Source organism: Phyllostomus hastatus, unplaced genomic scaffold, assembly GCF_019186645.2.
Source record: "Phyllostomus hastatus isolate PE091 unplaced genomic scaffold, TTU_PhHast_1.1 phas_contig_64, whole genome shotgun sequence".
NCBI lineage: Eukaryota > Metazoa > Chordata > Mammalia > Chiroptera > Phyllostomidae > Phyllostomus > Phyllostomus hastatus.
The window spans coordinates 3,697,251-3,714,074 of record NW_025333928.1 but is presented as its reverse complement, the minus strand read 5'-3'; the positions used below and the strand labels follow the sequence as shown (position 1 = coordinate 3,714,074).

The 16,824-nt window shown below is 42.5% G+C and overlaps 1 protein-coding gene across 1 annotated transcript in view; it reads right to left on the bottom strand.

Annotated features, from left to right (window-relative positions):
* Nucleotides 1-931: 931 nt before the first annotated feature.
* OTOA (otoancorin) overlaps nt 932-16,824 on the bottom strand; it is a 71,774-nt gene continuing 55,881 nt past the window's right edge. Inside the window, exons 24-28 of the mRNA XM_045849113.1 lie at nt 9,511-9,653; nt 9,158-9,294; nt 8,574-8,671; nt 4,862-5,054; nt 932-1,459 (exon numbers count right to left, since the gene is read on the bottom strand). Of these exons, the coding sequence (XP_045705069.1) occupies nt 1,389-1,459; nt 4,862-5,054; nt 8,574-8,671; nt 9,158-9,294; nt 9,511-9,653 (642 nt within the window). The 3' untranslated portion in view covers nt 932-1,388. The remainder of the gene's footprint in view (nt 1,460-4,861; nt 5,055-8,573; nt 8,672-9,157; nt 9,295-9,510; nt 9,654-16,824) is intronic.

The following is a 16,824-nucleotide window of genomic DNA, read 5'->3' as shown; positions in this document are numbered from 1 at the left end:
GGGTACTAGGCCAGCAGTTCCTCAGGGAGATTGAGAAACTAGTCCTTTCTCCCTACACCAGGGAGGGAGGGGTGTTAATACCCTTGGCGGGGCAATGCTGCGATCCCCTAGGCAGTATGTGAAGTTGTAGCTTCTGAGTTTATTAGGCTTCCTAATGTCTGATTCCCTTTGCTCCCTTCCTTTATTACTATCTAGCTCCCTACACTAACAATACCTGCAATGCCACATCTTCCAAACCCCAGTCTCTTAATTTCTTGTCATAACCACCTGTTACATATGAGAAAATGCCAGTCTCTGTAACACCTACCTCGCTACTTTTAAAAATCCACCCACCTCTTAGGGAACACTGGAGAGTTTGGAAATTCAAGCAGGTTTTCTTCTTACCGCCAGGTGTGCGCAGGAGGAGAACCCAGGATGCCTGACTTGCTACATACAGAATGCTGTGAAACAACTTTGATGGCTGTCTTTAAGAAGGCACAACACATGGGAGGTGGCAAAGCACCACTGCTGTCGCCCCTTCCTGAGTTTTGCTTCCCTGAGCCAAAGGCCAAGAGTGTCCTGCAAGTTTCCAGAAGTAACTCTATCCCAGCCTCCAAAAGGATTGGGCCAGTGGGCTGTGTCTGCTCTGCTGTGCCATAATCACATGGGTGACTAACTTCCACAATGTATTTTCTTTTATTTCAACCCATCCCCAAAGCCCAGAGCAACTTGAAACAGAAAGAGCCACCATGTCCACCAAAAAAAGAATTTTGGGAAAGCTTCACTGATAACAGCCATCCATTCAGCTGACTCCTGGTGAAATGGAAGGTGTCTGGAAAATGTGTTTAAAAATTGATTTAATGTTGAGCCATGTTAAATGTTTTAATTCCCAAGCAATGAAATGCCCACCAGTACATCAATTAGTCCCAGCAATCAGGCAGGAATATTGGCTTCCTGTGAGGGATTCATTTATTTCAGCTCTGCTACATGTCTAAGAAGAAATCCAATGTGGCCTGTGGCTCTGAGGAAGGGAAATTAAGGCAGAGTAGAAACCATCAGTAGAAACCTGGGTAAAGTGATGCTTTTGCCTGAACCCATTGCTCTGGCCTCTCTCTGAAGAAAGGGCAGTAACTTGTATGCAAGGTCCTCATACAGTTGACAGAACCACCCACCCCCCTTCCTGAACAGCTTCTGTCTCTAGGCTGGAAAACAAGAGAGGTTGAAACGGGGCAGAGGATGTGTCTCAGCTGAGTGCACAAGGCAGCTTAAGAACTTGCAAGATGATTGTTAATAATTTTTCTTCTTTTTTGTGACTTTTCAGTTTCAAGGCCCTGGTCTCCTGGCTCTGGTCTCAGGTCAAGGTCTTCAGCCAGCAGCTTCGGCACTGGAGGGTGATGTGTGCTGGCCACTCACTGCATGAGCTGGAGCACTAGAACCAGCAACAGGCAGCCAGGCCAAAGACCCAGGGGAATGGAGGCTCCTAAAAGGAAGCACAAGAAAGTACACAGGGAGGTCTCCACAGCCCGTGAGGGTGGATGCATTTTATCCAACTCCCTGGGTTGGCCCCCTCTGGAGCCACTCATTTGACCTGCCAAATCTTGCTGTGCTCTCTTAAGTGGGAGTGATGACCCCAAATAAGAGGTTGGGGTGGTGAGAATTAACTAAGATTGTGGGAATCAGCAGTACAGAGCTGCCTCCATCAAATGAGTCACCTGGGGAGCTGGTTAAAATCGAGTTCCAGGATCCTCCCCTACAGATTCAGATTCAGCAGGTCTGGGACAGGCCCAGGAATCTGAATTTTGAGCATCAATCCCAGGTGATTCAAATTATAAAGCATGTTTAGGGAACAAAAGATTAAAGTCCTGGTCCACAGAAGGGTCCACCCACTGTCAGCCTGCTCAGGCCTGAGGGATGAATGGAGAGAGAAAGGCATCTAGGATTGTTCCTAGCTGAGGACTTATGGGAACACCTTTTTAAGGTGCCCTAGCTACTTTCTGACCCTATTGGTTTAAGGGAAAATTGGCACTGCCCCTCTGCTTCTCTGCAAGGGATGTGGCAATATCCCTTAGTATTACAAATGCACAAACCCTCTGCCCTGTCTATCCCACTCAAAGAGTTTATCCTGCAGAAAACTTGAACAGATGCTGCCATGTTCTTTGTAACAGTGAAAAACAAAAACAGAAACTGATGTGTCTATCTACAGAGATCTAGTTAAATAAAGTTATGGCAGCCAGAAAGCCATCAATAGAACAGCTCTATGTACAGACATGGAACAGTCTCCAGCATTCTCTTAACATTGTTAGGTAAAAAATGCAAGACCTAGAATGAAGTATATAATAAGCTTCTGTCAAAGTGTAGAGATAATCTAGAAATATCTCTGGGCAAACGCACAAGAGGCTGGTAACACTGACTGCCTCTGGAGAAGGGAACTAGGTGACTTGGGAGCAGGGGACCAAGGGAGATGTCACTGAATCCCTTTTCAGACCTTACATGTTGTGAACCATGTATGTTATCTATTGTGTGTATTATACACACAAAACACTACATTTAAAAATAATTTCCAAATATATACACATTATATTTTAATGAAGAGATTTTGCGGGGATTTGTATGTGTGTGTTTTATCCTCACCAGAGGACATTTTTTTCATTGCTTTTAGAGAGAGAGGAAGGAAAAAAGAGAAACATTCATGCAAGAGAGAAGCATCAACAGGTTGCCTCCTGTATACACCCAGGCCAGAGAACAAACCCCCAACCTAGGTACATGCCCTGACTGGAAATTTAATCTGCAACCCTTATGTTACAGGTTGATGCTCTAACCAACTAAACCATACCAGACAGTGCTAATGAAAAAATTTTAAAATAATCACAGTAAATCAAAAGGCATGACTCCTGTTTATTAGTACCATCTCTGGTCACTGGTAGCAGCAGAAATTGGGGATCCTCTAATTCGCCATTTCAAACTGAAGGCTAGTGTGGACAAAAAGGGGCCACATACTAAATCTAATAAGCTCAAGGGAGGCCTGCATGGTGGGCTTACAAACTCAGAGACCAAAATAACCACATAGGATGGTCTGAAATTAAAACCTCCTAACTAAAAGCAGTTCAACACAGGTAGTTGTGTCCTAGGCTATTATCTTCCTTGGCAAAGGTCAATCTTTACTTTAACTGAGCCTGTCTATTGTCTTTTTGCATCTAGGATAACATACCTTTAGAATATCAAAGTAATTTCTTTTTTCTAGGCCCCTCAAAGCACAACCATCACACCCAAAGAGACCACAAAATACCTCGTTGTTATTATTATTATGTTGATTATTCACTGTTAACTATTCTATAACCACAAGTGTAAAAGAAAAGTCTGTGTTGCCCTGGCAGGTGTGGCTCAGCTGGTTGGAGCAGTCTCCTGTAACCAAAAGGTTACAGGTTTGATTCCATGTGAGGGTCCATGCTTGGGTTGCAGGTCTGATCCCTGGTCCAGGTGTGTATGATCCCTGGTCCAGACGTGTAGGGGAAGTGGCCATTGATACTTCTTTCTCTCCCTTACTCTCTCTCTCTAAAAACAATGAAAAAAATATCCTTGGGTGAGGATAAAAAAATTAAAAGAAGTAGGTGTCTATCTGTTTTAGTCTTTATGTAATCTCAGAAATTTCCCCACTTTGCTTTCTCCTGCCTCCCTAATCTACCACCAATGAATTTCATGTAACCCCCTTACGTCTTCTCCTTTGATTCTGATGTATAATAAGGTGCAAAACTGCCATTCTCTGGAGCATTTTCTCAATCTGTTGAGATTTTGCTTCCCAGTAGTTGTCATCAGGTGGGCTCAAATAAACTCATAAAAGTTCTCTACAGGTTTGAACATTTCTTACGTTGGCACTGTTAAAGGTATAGTGGAGGTTTAAGTGCCAAGTTCTCTTTGTTCTCTGGGTATTTACTCACACTGTTCCCTCTACCTCAGACACCCTCCTGTGTCCTTTGGGACACCTGGCTGAGTCCATCTTCTCCCCACCTAGGGTGGAGCTTAGACATCACTGTCTTTGAGAGACTTCCCAGGCAACTGCCCAGTTCCCCCTGAGCCTAGGTCAGGTGAGGCTCCCATGTCCCCTCAGTGCTGTTTTCCCATCATAGCATCTGTCATACGGCCTCATGATCACCTGGATATGTATTCTCCCCTTGCCCCTATACTCAGTGAGGATGGAGGACAATTGTGGTTTGTTCACACCTGTCTCCCCACATCTTAGCCCAAAGATGCTGTTCACTAAAGACAGAAGGAATCACAAAGAAGTGTGAGAGTTAGGGAAAAGGAGGGGAGGAGTAAGAAAGGCAAGGAGGAAAAAGGGGGAGGAAAACCACATATCCCTATGCCCCTCTTAGCCCCACCCTCAGTCATCTCACCTCCCTGGCTTCTTTCCTTCCCTGCTCTTACCAACTACGAAATCATCTTGTTCATTCACAAGACAGCTGGGCCTGTCTTGCTCACCTCTTTGTTCCCAGCCCCTACAGCAGGCCTGGCACATAGTAGGTGTCTAATATATATCGGTTAGATTTATTAACACTGCACAGTGAGAAGGAAGGAGGAGGCAAAAAAGAATCAGTGAAATGAATTTAGTCCTGAGAGACTGATACAACAGGTTCTGGGTGGGGCCTGCAAAACTGGAGGTTTTTAAAGGGCCCCCGGGTGACTTTTAAGTGCAGCCAGAGTTGAGAGTCATGTATACATGTTTAGTAAAGTCTTTGGATTTTTCTCTGAAGACAGAAATCCACTGACTGTCAGAGACCCCAAGTTGAATCTTAGGAATCTTCCTACACCAGGCGCAGCAAAGCAGACCAACCGATAGGAATGCAGGATGGGGAATGGTGGATGGGCAGGGAGGTTTCTTGCTCACCTGGAGAATGGGAGGAGGGGGTCCACATGGGGCTGGCGCTGGGGGGCACATCTAGCCAAAAACGCATCTTGGCGCCATCTAGTGCCCACTGGAGGCTCTGCAGTTGCGGCACGCTGAGCTGGCCACGCTGGGCCGGGGTCACAGCCGCGGCATTCTGGGGACCCAAGGCGGCAATCTGATCCTCTGAGAGCTCCTGCAGGGGCAAAGGGGCAGCGCCATCATATACCATTTTATTATTCTCATCTTTATAGTTTCTCCTTAAAAGTCAGATCGTATTTTGGTAGCGATATTTTGGTATTTTCGCTACCAAAATAAATTTATTTTTTAAATGGAAATTTGCAAAAACGGAAAACCAGTTTGACTTGCCATCAGTAACCATTAAAAACAAGTCAAAAGAAATAAAAACAACAGGACTGACAGGTGTGGCTCAGCGGGTTGAGCATCCTCCTGCAAACAAAAAGGTCTCGGTTAGGTCTTGGTCAGGGCACATGCCTGGGTTGCGGGCCAGGTTCCCATTTGGGAGCCTGTGAGAGACAACCTATCTTGAGGTTTCTCTCTGGCATCTTTGTTTCTCTCTTTCTCCCTCCCTTCCCCCTCTCTAAAAATAATAAATAAAATCTTTTAAAAATGAAAACATTATAGAATTCTAGCTAGATTTGTTCACTAACAAAAGCTGAACCTGAGGCCTTTAAAAAAAAGAGAGAGGGGATTTAAATGTGTCACAGAGATGTTGAAGACATTTTAGCTCCAAATTGAGACATTGAGACCTCCTCCTTAAGCAACCAGTATTAAAGGAGAGTTGAAACAGGAGTCCATGACTTCTCACTGTGTGAGTTAATGTTGCTCAATGCCATGCACAGTGCCTCCTAAATGCTTCTGATGTGGAAGAGAAAATGCACACTTAAAGGCCACAGAGCTGAATCTGTCTGTGTTCCAGCTCTGCTACACCAAAGTGATGTGATATTGGGCAAGCTACATAACCTCTCCCAGCTTTTGGACAAGATATGGGATGGCACAGAGGACTCATCTCCTACGCACATTCTGATGTTTTGGTATGAGTGCCAAAGCACCATGAGTCCTCAGAGGAGGGAGAGAGCAGGATCTGTTAGTGATGTCTGCCCTGGACACTGGAAGTGGGAAATTCCTTGGTGCACACTATGTCTTTGAGGACCCTAAACAAGAGGCTTCTGGAATCGCTTCAGTCAGAGGTCTTGGTGAATAGTTCCAGTGGGTCTGGAACGAGATGGGATGGCAGCATTCTGCATTTGTGGGAAGGCCTTTAAAGTTATCTGGCTTGTTTTCTAAGGGCCCAAAAGATTCTGAGAAAGGAAGTCAGAATCTATCACCCCTTCTTCTTCTCCTTCACCCTCTTTCCTGCCTAGGGAGATGTGTTCCTGGATGCATGTAGACTCTTTCCTGCTCGCTCCAGGACACAGCTCAAGTTTCTCCTGAATGTGGCAATGAGGCCTCTGCCCTGGGCCCTGCCCATCTCTCCAGCCACTTCCCCCAGCACTCTTCACTCAGGAGAATGACCAGCTACATGTGCAGCACCCCTGAGTCAGCACTTCTGCCAAGCTCTTCCTTCTGTCTGGACAGCGTTCCTCCATCTCCACCTCTCCTGCAAGATTCAGTATCATCTCCTTTCTCTCACTGTCCTGCACCCCACATGCACAGTGTAGGTGTTCTTCTGGCTTCCACCTTCCACCTACCATTAACAAATCTATAATAAAAATTATCTATTTTTCTAATGTTACTGACTTGTCACCCACAAGGCAGATTGAATCTCTAGGTCTACTGCACTATATTTTAAAAAGCAAATTCAAAGTTGTTGCCAACATTTAATTATCAGGAGATTTCACAGTGAAAATGGACACTTCTGACTTCTTCTTTTTTAAAATGGTTTTATTCATTTATTTCTAGAGAGGGGAAGAGAAGGAGAAAGAGAGGGAGCAAAACATCAATGTGTGGGTGCCTCTCGTGCACCCCCAACTGGGGACCTGGCATATGTCCTGACTGGAAATCGAACCAGCAATCCTGCACTCAATCCACTGAGCCACACCAGCTAGAGCTTCTTCTTCTTAAAAAAAAAAAAAAAAAAAGAGGAAGATCCAACAGCCCTGGGCCCACATTGTCACATTATACTGATGTATGTGCCAGAGATGAGAAGTAGCCCTGGCAGGGGTTCAGTTAATTGAAACATCATCCTATACACCAAAGGGTTGCAGGTTTGATCCCCTGGCCGAGGCACATGGGGGAGGCAACCAATTGATGTTTCTCAAACCAATCTCTCTCTACTCCCTTCACCCCACTTCCACTTACTTTAAAATCAATAAACATATCCTCAGGTGAGGATTAAAAATAAAAATAAATAGAGAAGGAGCCTCCCCATCTAGATAGGACTCTCCGGTTTACTTCCACCCCTACCCAGCTCACTGCACTCCTTTAGTTTATCTTCCAGGCCCCTGAAGACACTGTTAGACCCCTTCCCTGCTGCATGCCCAGGTGCACCTAGCCTTCAGCCTACCACAGTGTAGGTGGTCAATAGGAATTTCTGGAATAAATGCTGCAGCAAGGAAGCAGCCACAAACTGTACTCCAAACATGACTATAAGGAAATGCTCAGCAATGTGCCAGCATTCAGAACCAAGCTGCCTGTCCCACAGAGCTCCCCAGAGGGGAAGCTCAATGGCCTTCAGGACTATTTATTCTTCAAAGCAACTACTGTGCCTGCTCTGTGCTGGGAGCTGTCCTGTGTGTCTTGAAATAAATCAATTATGTGACATCATGGGAGTCTGTCTAAGCTCATTTGTGTGTCTTATCCAGTTGTGGCAGACAGAATGTGTTCTTGACTTACACAGCAAGCAAGAACACTAGTGTCAGTCCCCATCAGAGCAGGCTGTCCCAGACAAACACTCCTCTAATCTTGCACATGGATGGGAAGCAAGGACCCCTTCCTTGCACTGGATACCCTGCTTCCTTAACCTCAGTTGATCCAATTCCACTCTCACAATTTTTTCCATAGTAGCTTGTCACCTGTCCTGCTGTGGTTTTTTAAATATTTTTCTTTAAATCAATTCAAGTGTTTTTGCTGAAAAACATTTTGAAAGTTAATATCCAGGTCCACAATCCCCCATCTGCAATTCTGAAGTCCAAAAAGAGTCTGCAAATGGAAAGTTGTTTCTAAAGTTTAAGACAAACTTATTTGTTAGCAAAACTTGACCTGAACTGATGTGAAACCATTTATAGTCTCTATTTATTTCAGTTAGTGAGACTTGTCACCAGTTTCTTAGAAGAAACATTAATGTGTTTGCTTACAGGAACTTCCCAAGACACAGCCATACTGTGTAGTCACATAGTGATCTTTCTAAAATCTAGAAAATTCTAAATTCTGAAATATAGCTGTCCCCAAGGGTTTGGGATAAGGGAATATAAACTTGTCATACCATCATAAATAGAAATTAGTGCCACTCACTATGAAAAGAATGCAACCACAAAAATAAATACAATTAAAACATAAGTTAAAATTTTAAGAAAAACTCTTTAAAAATCCTGAAAGTATCTTGTGACTTGTCCATTACCAGCATACAGCTCTCCTCTGGCACTGTGAGCAGAAGCCCAGTTGTGCCCCTAGAATACAAGGCCTTCCATCTGCTTCCTGCTGTGATATGAAATGGGGTCAAGCTTCAATTCTCCTTCAGGAACTGAGGACCTACTTTGAATATCTCATCAGGAAGGCATCTGATTGCTGATGGTTGGAAATATGGCATCAAATCCTTGTCAAGCACTCGGAGCTCTTCCTTAGTTAATCCAGCTGGGGAGAAAAAGGAAACATGAGGGTTTAGTTCAAACCAGCAGAACTCTACTTATTTTATTAATGATGCTGCAGAATGCATAGATCTGCATGCTTGAGGTGCGCATAATTCCTTACAGAAGGCCCTGAAAATCACACTGGGAACTGAGTTTCCTAATCAACTCAAAAGAAAAATGTGGGTCACATTAGCCCTGATTGGTCTCCTACAATAAAATGTATACCCAGAAGGTGCATTTTCATATCGTGTACAAACCAATTTAGGAGCCAATTCAATCACATTTTAAATCACTTTCGTGTGCACAAAACCACCAAGAGAGCTTATTCAAATGGCAGATTTGCAACCCCACCATCTGCAACTTCGTGTGCTGAAATCTAAGTTTTACTGTAACTATACAGATGTTTGCTACACACGACCAAGGATTTTTTTTCTGTTCCCAGATTTAGCATCAGAAAAAGAGAGAAAGCTATGTGTAAGGTGCCTCTTACCTGCAATGGTTCCAAGTTCCTGCAAGACAGAGCCAGACCATTCTGTGGGATCCCCAAACACAACTTCTGCCTTCCTCTTGAACTCTGCCAAGACATGGGTGCTGCAGAGTAGGTGCCCGATTCTGGCAATGACCACCCTGGTTAAGGGGTAGGGATATAGTGTGAGCCTGGAAGACTCTGTAGCCAAAAATGGTGTGCAGAAGTTAGGTCAGCTCAACATCAAAGAAACATCCAGCGAAGCCCACTCCCTGTTTTAGATCAGAAGGTGGCCAAGCATCAGAAGCAGAGGACATCTTGCTGAAGGAACAACCCACAGATCACTTTGCCTTTTTGCACACTAGCATTTTGGTTACCTGAATTCTGAGATCTTTATATGTGAGATTTCAGTAAGATTCATGTCACATAGGGTTGCACCAAGTCCTACCAAGTGGAAGCTCTTCAGATCCTGGATGCGATAGCCTGAATCCTCCAGGAATCCTTGCAGGATGGATTTAGCCTATGAAAATAAGGAAGATTAGGAGATGAACTCTCTAGGGATGATTGAGACCACAAAGCTTGAGGGGATAATTCAGCAGCCTCCTAACTGATCCCCTATTCCACTCCTCCACACATGTTCCCCATTCCAAACCACTGTGGCCACTGCATTCAGGCTAATCTCCCTGAGTCTGTGCTCTGACCACAAAGGTGTCTTTAGACAGTGAAGCTCTTGTAGCTTTCACCAACATTAAATGAAGAGTATCTTGTGTCTATGTCTGCTGGCTCATTTCCTTCAGTACTCATGATCTTCAGACAGCTTGGATAGTTAAGTCCTTCTGCATCAAGTTTCAAACTTTTCCAGCATCTGCTTCCACAACTTTCTGACAGAACCGTGTAATTTTCTGCTTTTGTGCCTTTGCTCAAATCAGTCATTCCATCTGAAATGCCATGTCTTCATTCCCACTGTTAAAATTCAACCATCCTTTTATTTTGCGGGTTCAAGTCCAATGTCACGATGTTCTTCATTAAGTCTTTACTGACTATCTCAGCCAGAATGAATTTTTCTTTCTCTAAAATCCTACAGAAAAGTTTTGGACTTCCAGCCAAGATGGAGGTATAGGTAGATACACTGTGCCTCCTTGCACAACCAAAAGAAGGACAACAACAAATTTAAAAATAATAAACAACCAGAACTGACAGAAAATTGAACTATATAGAAGTCTGACATCAAAGGAGTTAAAGAATAAACATTCATGCAGACCGTTAGGAGGAGCAGAGATGGGCAGCTGGGCAGAGAGGATTCATGGCAGAGTGGTGCTGGGAGGACCAGGCGGTCACACATTTGCATGTGAATAAACCAGGAGGAACAACTGGGGAGTGAGACAGACCACACTTTAGAACCCAGGAACCCAGGGTTCCAGTGTGTGGAAATAAAGCCTCAAACCTCTACTGAAAAAACCTGTGGGGGTTAAGGTGGCAGGAGAAACTCCCAGCCTCACAGGAGAGTTCATTGGAGAGACCCACAGGGTCCTAGAACGTACACAAAACCACTCACCCTGGAATCAGCACCAGAAGGGCCCAATTTCCTTGTGGGTAGCAGAGGAAATGACTGAAAGCCAGCTGAGAGCTCAGCAAGCAGCACTGTTACCACTCAAACCCCTACCCCACATACAGTGCCACAATGCATTGACATGGGTTCCCCTGCCCTGGTGAATACCTAAGGCTCCACCCTGTACTATGTAACAGGTACACTGAGACAAAAAAAAAAATGGCCCAAATGAAAGAACAGATCAAAACTCCAGAAAAAAATACAACTAAGCGACTGAGATAACCAATGTATGAGATGCACAGTTTAAAACAGTAGTAATCAGAGTGCTCACAGAATTGGTTCAGTATGGTTGCAAAATACAAGGAAACAGTGAAGGTTATGAAAAGTCAAACAAAGGAAAATGTTCAGGGAACCAACAGTGAACGGAAGGAAACTGGGACTCAAATTAATGTTTTGGACCAGAAGGAAAAAATACACATTCAACCGGAACAGAGTGAAGAAACAAGAATTCAAAAAAATGAAGAGAGGCTTAGGAAACTCCAGAACTACTTTAAACATTCCAACATCTGAATCATAGGGGTGCCAGAAGGGGAAGAGGAAGAGCATGAAATTGAAAACTTATTTGAACAAATAATGAAGGAGAACTTCCCCGTTCTGGTAAAGGAAATAGACTTCCAGGAAGTCCAGAAAGCTCAGAGAGACCCAAAGAAGTTAGACCCAAGGAAGCATACACCAAAGCACATCATAATTACATTACCCAAGATTAAAGATAAGGAGAGAATCTGAAAAGCAGCAAGACAAAAGGGGACAGTTACCCGCAGAAGGGTTCCCATAAGACTATCAGGTAATTTCTCAAAAGAAACTTTGCAGTCAAGAAGGGGCTGGAAAGAAGTATTCCAAGTCATGAAAGGCAAGGACCTACATCCAAGATTACCTTATCCAGCAAATCTATTATTTAGAATGGAAGGGCAGATAAAGTGCTTCCCAGATAAGATCAAGTTAAAGATTTTTATCAGTACCAAGCCCTTATTATACGTAATGTCAAAGGGACTTATTTTTAAAAAAAGAAGATGATCAAAATATGAACAGTAAAATGGCAACAAACTCACAACTATCATCAGTCAAACCTAAAAAAAAACTAAGCAAACAATTAGAACAGGAATAGAATCACAGAAATGGAGATCACATCAGTGGGGTAGGAGAGTAGGGAAATAAGGAAAAGGTATAGGCAATAAGTAGCACAACTGATAGGTGCAAAATAGACAGGGGAGTGATTAAGAATAGTGTAGGAAATGGAGAAGCCAAAGAACTTCTATGTACGACCCATGGACTTGAACTCAGAGCTGGGGGATGTGGGTGGTAGAGAGTATGCAGGGTGGAGGGGAAATAAAGGGGGTGGGGATGGAACAACTGTAATAGCATAATCAATAAAATATATTTTTAAAATATCCAACAGAAATATGTTTTCCCATTACACTTCCATTCCAGAGAGCAGTACATCAAATGCTTTGGCATTGAAAACCACACAGGATCTCTTCAATGAATTTTCGTATAAGGGGGCTGAATTTTCGTGTAGGGCTCCTGAAACTAGCACAGTGGCCATTCATTATTCATGACTTTCCTGGAGAGCATTCTCAGTTCCAGGGGTGATTCTATGGCCTGGTCCTGACTAATCAAGTCATCTCTTAGCCTGACTGCAGTAATGGTCCTAGACTGGACATGTGATCCAGTCAAAACCTACCAGGACTTTAGCTGGAATACTTAGGAAAGCCAAGCCTTCTTTACTCCAGAGTGAACCTGGGAAGGATAAACACCTGAATCTGCTAGAACTACCACATGGAAAAAGCTTGCCTCTGAATAAAGCCAACAAAGTGAAAGCTGGGTCAAAAATGGTGGGAGACAAAATCCCACCATTTGTTGAAGGTCCTGGATCTAGCCACACCTGAACTTTACACTTGAACTCTTTAGCTATGGGAATCAATAAATTCCTTTTCTTCCTCAAGAAAAGCCACTTTGAGTTGGGTTTTCTGCCACTTGTAACTAAATGAGCCCTGTTGTATTTGATCTGCTTATGTTGCACCTGAGAAAGGATCCAAGTCAATCCATTGTATGATAAAGTCTGGCTCCCTCAGTGATTATGATGGCAGGTGCAAAAGATTACTAGAGGATAAGAGCTCACAAGGCAAAGGTGGGGAGGAGACAGCCAAGGATGGACATTTCTTTAATGAGAGTGATGATCACAGGGACATAGTGAACTTCCCATCTCCTTTGACACCAGCCCATCCCCATCACACAAATAACACCATTACAGTGTTGAGAGAAAGTTTTGGCAAAGATTGTGATGTGTTAAAAAAAATTGTGATTATGTGGCAATGGGATTCTACTTTTCATGTGGATGGTGCTTTCCCATTTCTATGGTCTGTTTAAATGTTACCTCTTCAAAGATTGCCTGGATTCCTTCATCTCAAGTAGCCCCTTCCATACTAGTTCCATGAGCACCTTGCCTACTTTATGCTTATCACACATTGCAATTAAAAATTTTTTACCTTAACCATTCCTTTCTTGCCTGTATCACCAAGTAGAATCCCCAAAGACACACACCATATCCACCTAGTTCAGTATTGTATCCTCAGCACCTAGCACAATGCCTGGCACACAGTAGAGAGTCACTAAGTACTTTACAAATGAAGAATGAATGAACAGCTGCATGAGTGATCTATAGAAGTTGTAGAAGTACATGGAGGAGAGCAGGAGTACATGGTAGGCAACATGTACTCCTTTACAATGGCATCCAATTGCTGTTTTCATACACTGGATTTGCTTTGGGGAGATTTCCCATGTTTCTGCAAATCAGATTGATCAGTGTCTTCAGAAAGCTGCCCTTAATGATTACCAAGCTCACAGGTTCCACAGAGGAATTTCAGTAACACCACACTCAGACTTCAATGTTTTTGGCACTTAATATGCACTGAAAATAATAGCTAATAATACTGAATGCCTACTTTCTGCCAGCACTTCCAATGTACCACCCTGTCTAGTCATCACAACTACCATATGGAGTATTAATATCATCCCTGTTTCACAGATGAGGAAGATGAGGCACAAAGAGGTTAAGAGACAAAGCCAAGGTTGCATAGCTAGTAAGCAATGGTCCTAGAATTAAAACTCAAGCAGTCTGACTCCATAGCCTGTGTTCTTAGCCAGTGAAGACACTCAAGTTGGAGAAAAGATGGAAATGAACTCTTTCTATTAAGTCTTCACAATCAGGTTTCACTAGTTGATTCATAGCAATATGTGCTTCCCCAGATACCAGGCATGCCCATTTTAAAATGAAAGTGCAAAAATAAAATTCAAATAAAATTACTTTGAAGATGAGGTATTTTTTTCTTTATTTTTATGTTGACACTATTATAGATGTCTCAATTTTCTGCACCACCTTGGCCCACCTCCAAATGACCCCTGCCCCCCTCCTTCTGGCCATCACCACACTGTTGTCTGTCTCCATGGGTTATACAAGCATGTTCTTTGGCTAATCCCTTCACCTTCTTTCATCTAGTCCCCGCCCCATTCCCCTCTGACAGATGTCAGTCTGTTTCATGTGTCCATGCCTCTGTTTCTATTTTGTTCAGCAATCTATTTTGTTCAGTAGATTCCACATATAATTGATATTACACGGCATTTGTCTTTCTCTGACTGGCTTATTTCACTCAGCCAGATATATTCCAGATCCATCCATGCTGTCACAAAAGCTAAGATTTCCTTCTTTTTTTACTGCCACATAGTATTCCACTGTGTAAACGTACTGCCACTTTTTTTATCCACTCATCTACTGATGGGCACTTGGGCTGTTTCCAGATCTTGACTATTGTAAACAATGCTGCTATGAACATAGTGGTGCATATATTTTTTCAACTTGGTGGGATTCTTAGGATATACTCCCAGAAGTGGAATTGCTGAGTCAAAAGGCAGTTCTACTTTTTATTTTTTGAGGAAACTCCATACTGTTTACCACATGGCTACACTAAACTGTATTTCCACCACTGCATTTTTTTCTCCACATCCTCATTAGCACTGATAGTTGATTTATCAATAGCAGCCACTCTGACAGGTATCAGGTGATATCTCATTGTGGTTTTAATTTGTATCTCTCTGATGGCTAATAATGTTGAGCATTTTTTCATATATCTTTGGGCCATCTGTATGTTCTCTTTAGAGAGGTGTCTGTTCAGGTCCTTTGCCCATTTTTTAACTGGATTGTTTGTCTTCCTGGTGTGAAATTGTCCTTGTCACTGGAACCTGGAAAATGCAAGCTCAGCCTGCCAGGTAACAAGCCAACATATGTTTAATTGAATGACTGGACCAGTGTATCTGCAATGACTCCAAGACAATTAATACTAACACTTTTAGGCAATAATAACCACTGAAAATGAATAACTGTAACTTTCCATCTCTCTGTTCGTCCTGCTGGCTTCTAGAATAGGTTCTTTTTTTTATACTGGTTTTTAAACTGAACTCTCTGTTAATGTAGTTCCACCAGGTTTATTAATCTAGAAACATACATTTAAGGATTTAATTGGGAATTAAATTTGAGGAACTGAGTGCAAATGATATATGCAAGTGTTAGGTTTTCATATCTTCTTCAAATATATTGACAAATCTCACTGACACCCATGGAAATTAAAATTGCTGTAAAAGGAAAGAGATACTCTAGCTTCCAAGTTGGGTATGTTTTGTTTTCTCCCAGACTGTGAATAGAATGGTTTTTAATATAGGAAATGTGATGTAGCACTTCTCAAACCAGTCAAAAAAGCAGTCTTAGAGCCCCAGGACTATAGAACGCAAGAATGGAGAGCACCTCAGATTTCTGGGTCTAACCTCGCAAATGAGGAAACCCTTCAACTGCCAGGAAGAGAAACTGTGATGATGATGGTCATGAATATAACAATGATAACAATGAAAACCATTAACTTTTATTGAATGTTACATATCAGGTATTGTTCAAAGTGTTTCACATGTATTAACTTTTTTTAAAGATTTTATTTATTTATAGAGAGGGGAAGGGAGGAAGAAAGAGAGGAAGAGAAACATCAATGTGTGGTTATCTCTCATGAACACCTACTGGGAACCTGGCCCACAACCTAGGCATGTGCCCTGCCTGGGAATTGAACCAGTGACCCCTTGGTTCATAGGCTGGCACTCAATTCACTGAGACACACCAGCCAGGGCTGTATAAAGTTATTTAATCCTTGTGGCCAGTACTCCACATTGCCCAGCTCCAAGGGACACAGTTCATACTGTGTCCAATTTGAATGGTGCTGCTCAGAGGTACATGGCATGGCGATCCTGAGTACACAAGTTCGTGAGAGTGGGGGACATGCATTGGTTTGCCTACCCAGCATCCATTCTTCCTTTCTTTGATGACACCATGTCTTTGACCAATCTAACAAATTGTTGGGTTGGCCAAAAAGTTCGTTGTTGTTTTTTTTTCCTGTATGATGGCTCTAGTAGCACTTAGTTGTCTTTAGCTTCATTTGAAAAAATTTTGTTAGATTGTATTGTGACAGGTTTAATATCAGCATGCATTTAAAAAAACATCAAAATTGGTGAATTTTTGTGCAGCCATTTTAATATTAAAGATGAAAGAAAATAAGCAACATTTTGGCATATTATGCTTTATTATTTCAAGAAAGGTAAAAATGCAACTGAAATGCAGAAAAAAGGTTCGCGCAGTGTATGGAGCTGTGGCTGATAAAATGTGTCAAAGGCAGTTTGCAGAGTTTTGTGCTGGAGATTTCTTGCTGGATGATGCTCCACAGTCGGATAGACCAGTTGAAGTTGATAGCAATGAAATTGAGACATTGAAAACAATAAACATTATACCATGCAGGTAACAGCTGACATAATCAAAATATCCAAATTGATAAAGTTATTGGTGAAAATGAAAAAAGTTTTTTATTTTATGGAAAAAAACATATGGACTTTTTGGCCAACCCAATACCACAAATTCAGTGGGTTAACACAACACATTATATTCTCTTACAGTTCTAGAGGTCATTAAGTCCTAAAATGGGTCAGCAGTGTGTATTCTTCCTGGAAGCTCTAGAGGTAATTTGTTTCCTTGTTTTTACTAGCTTCTAAAGGC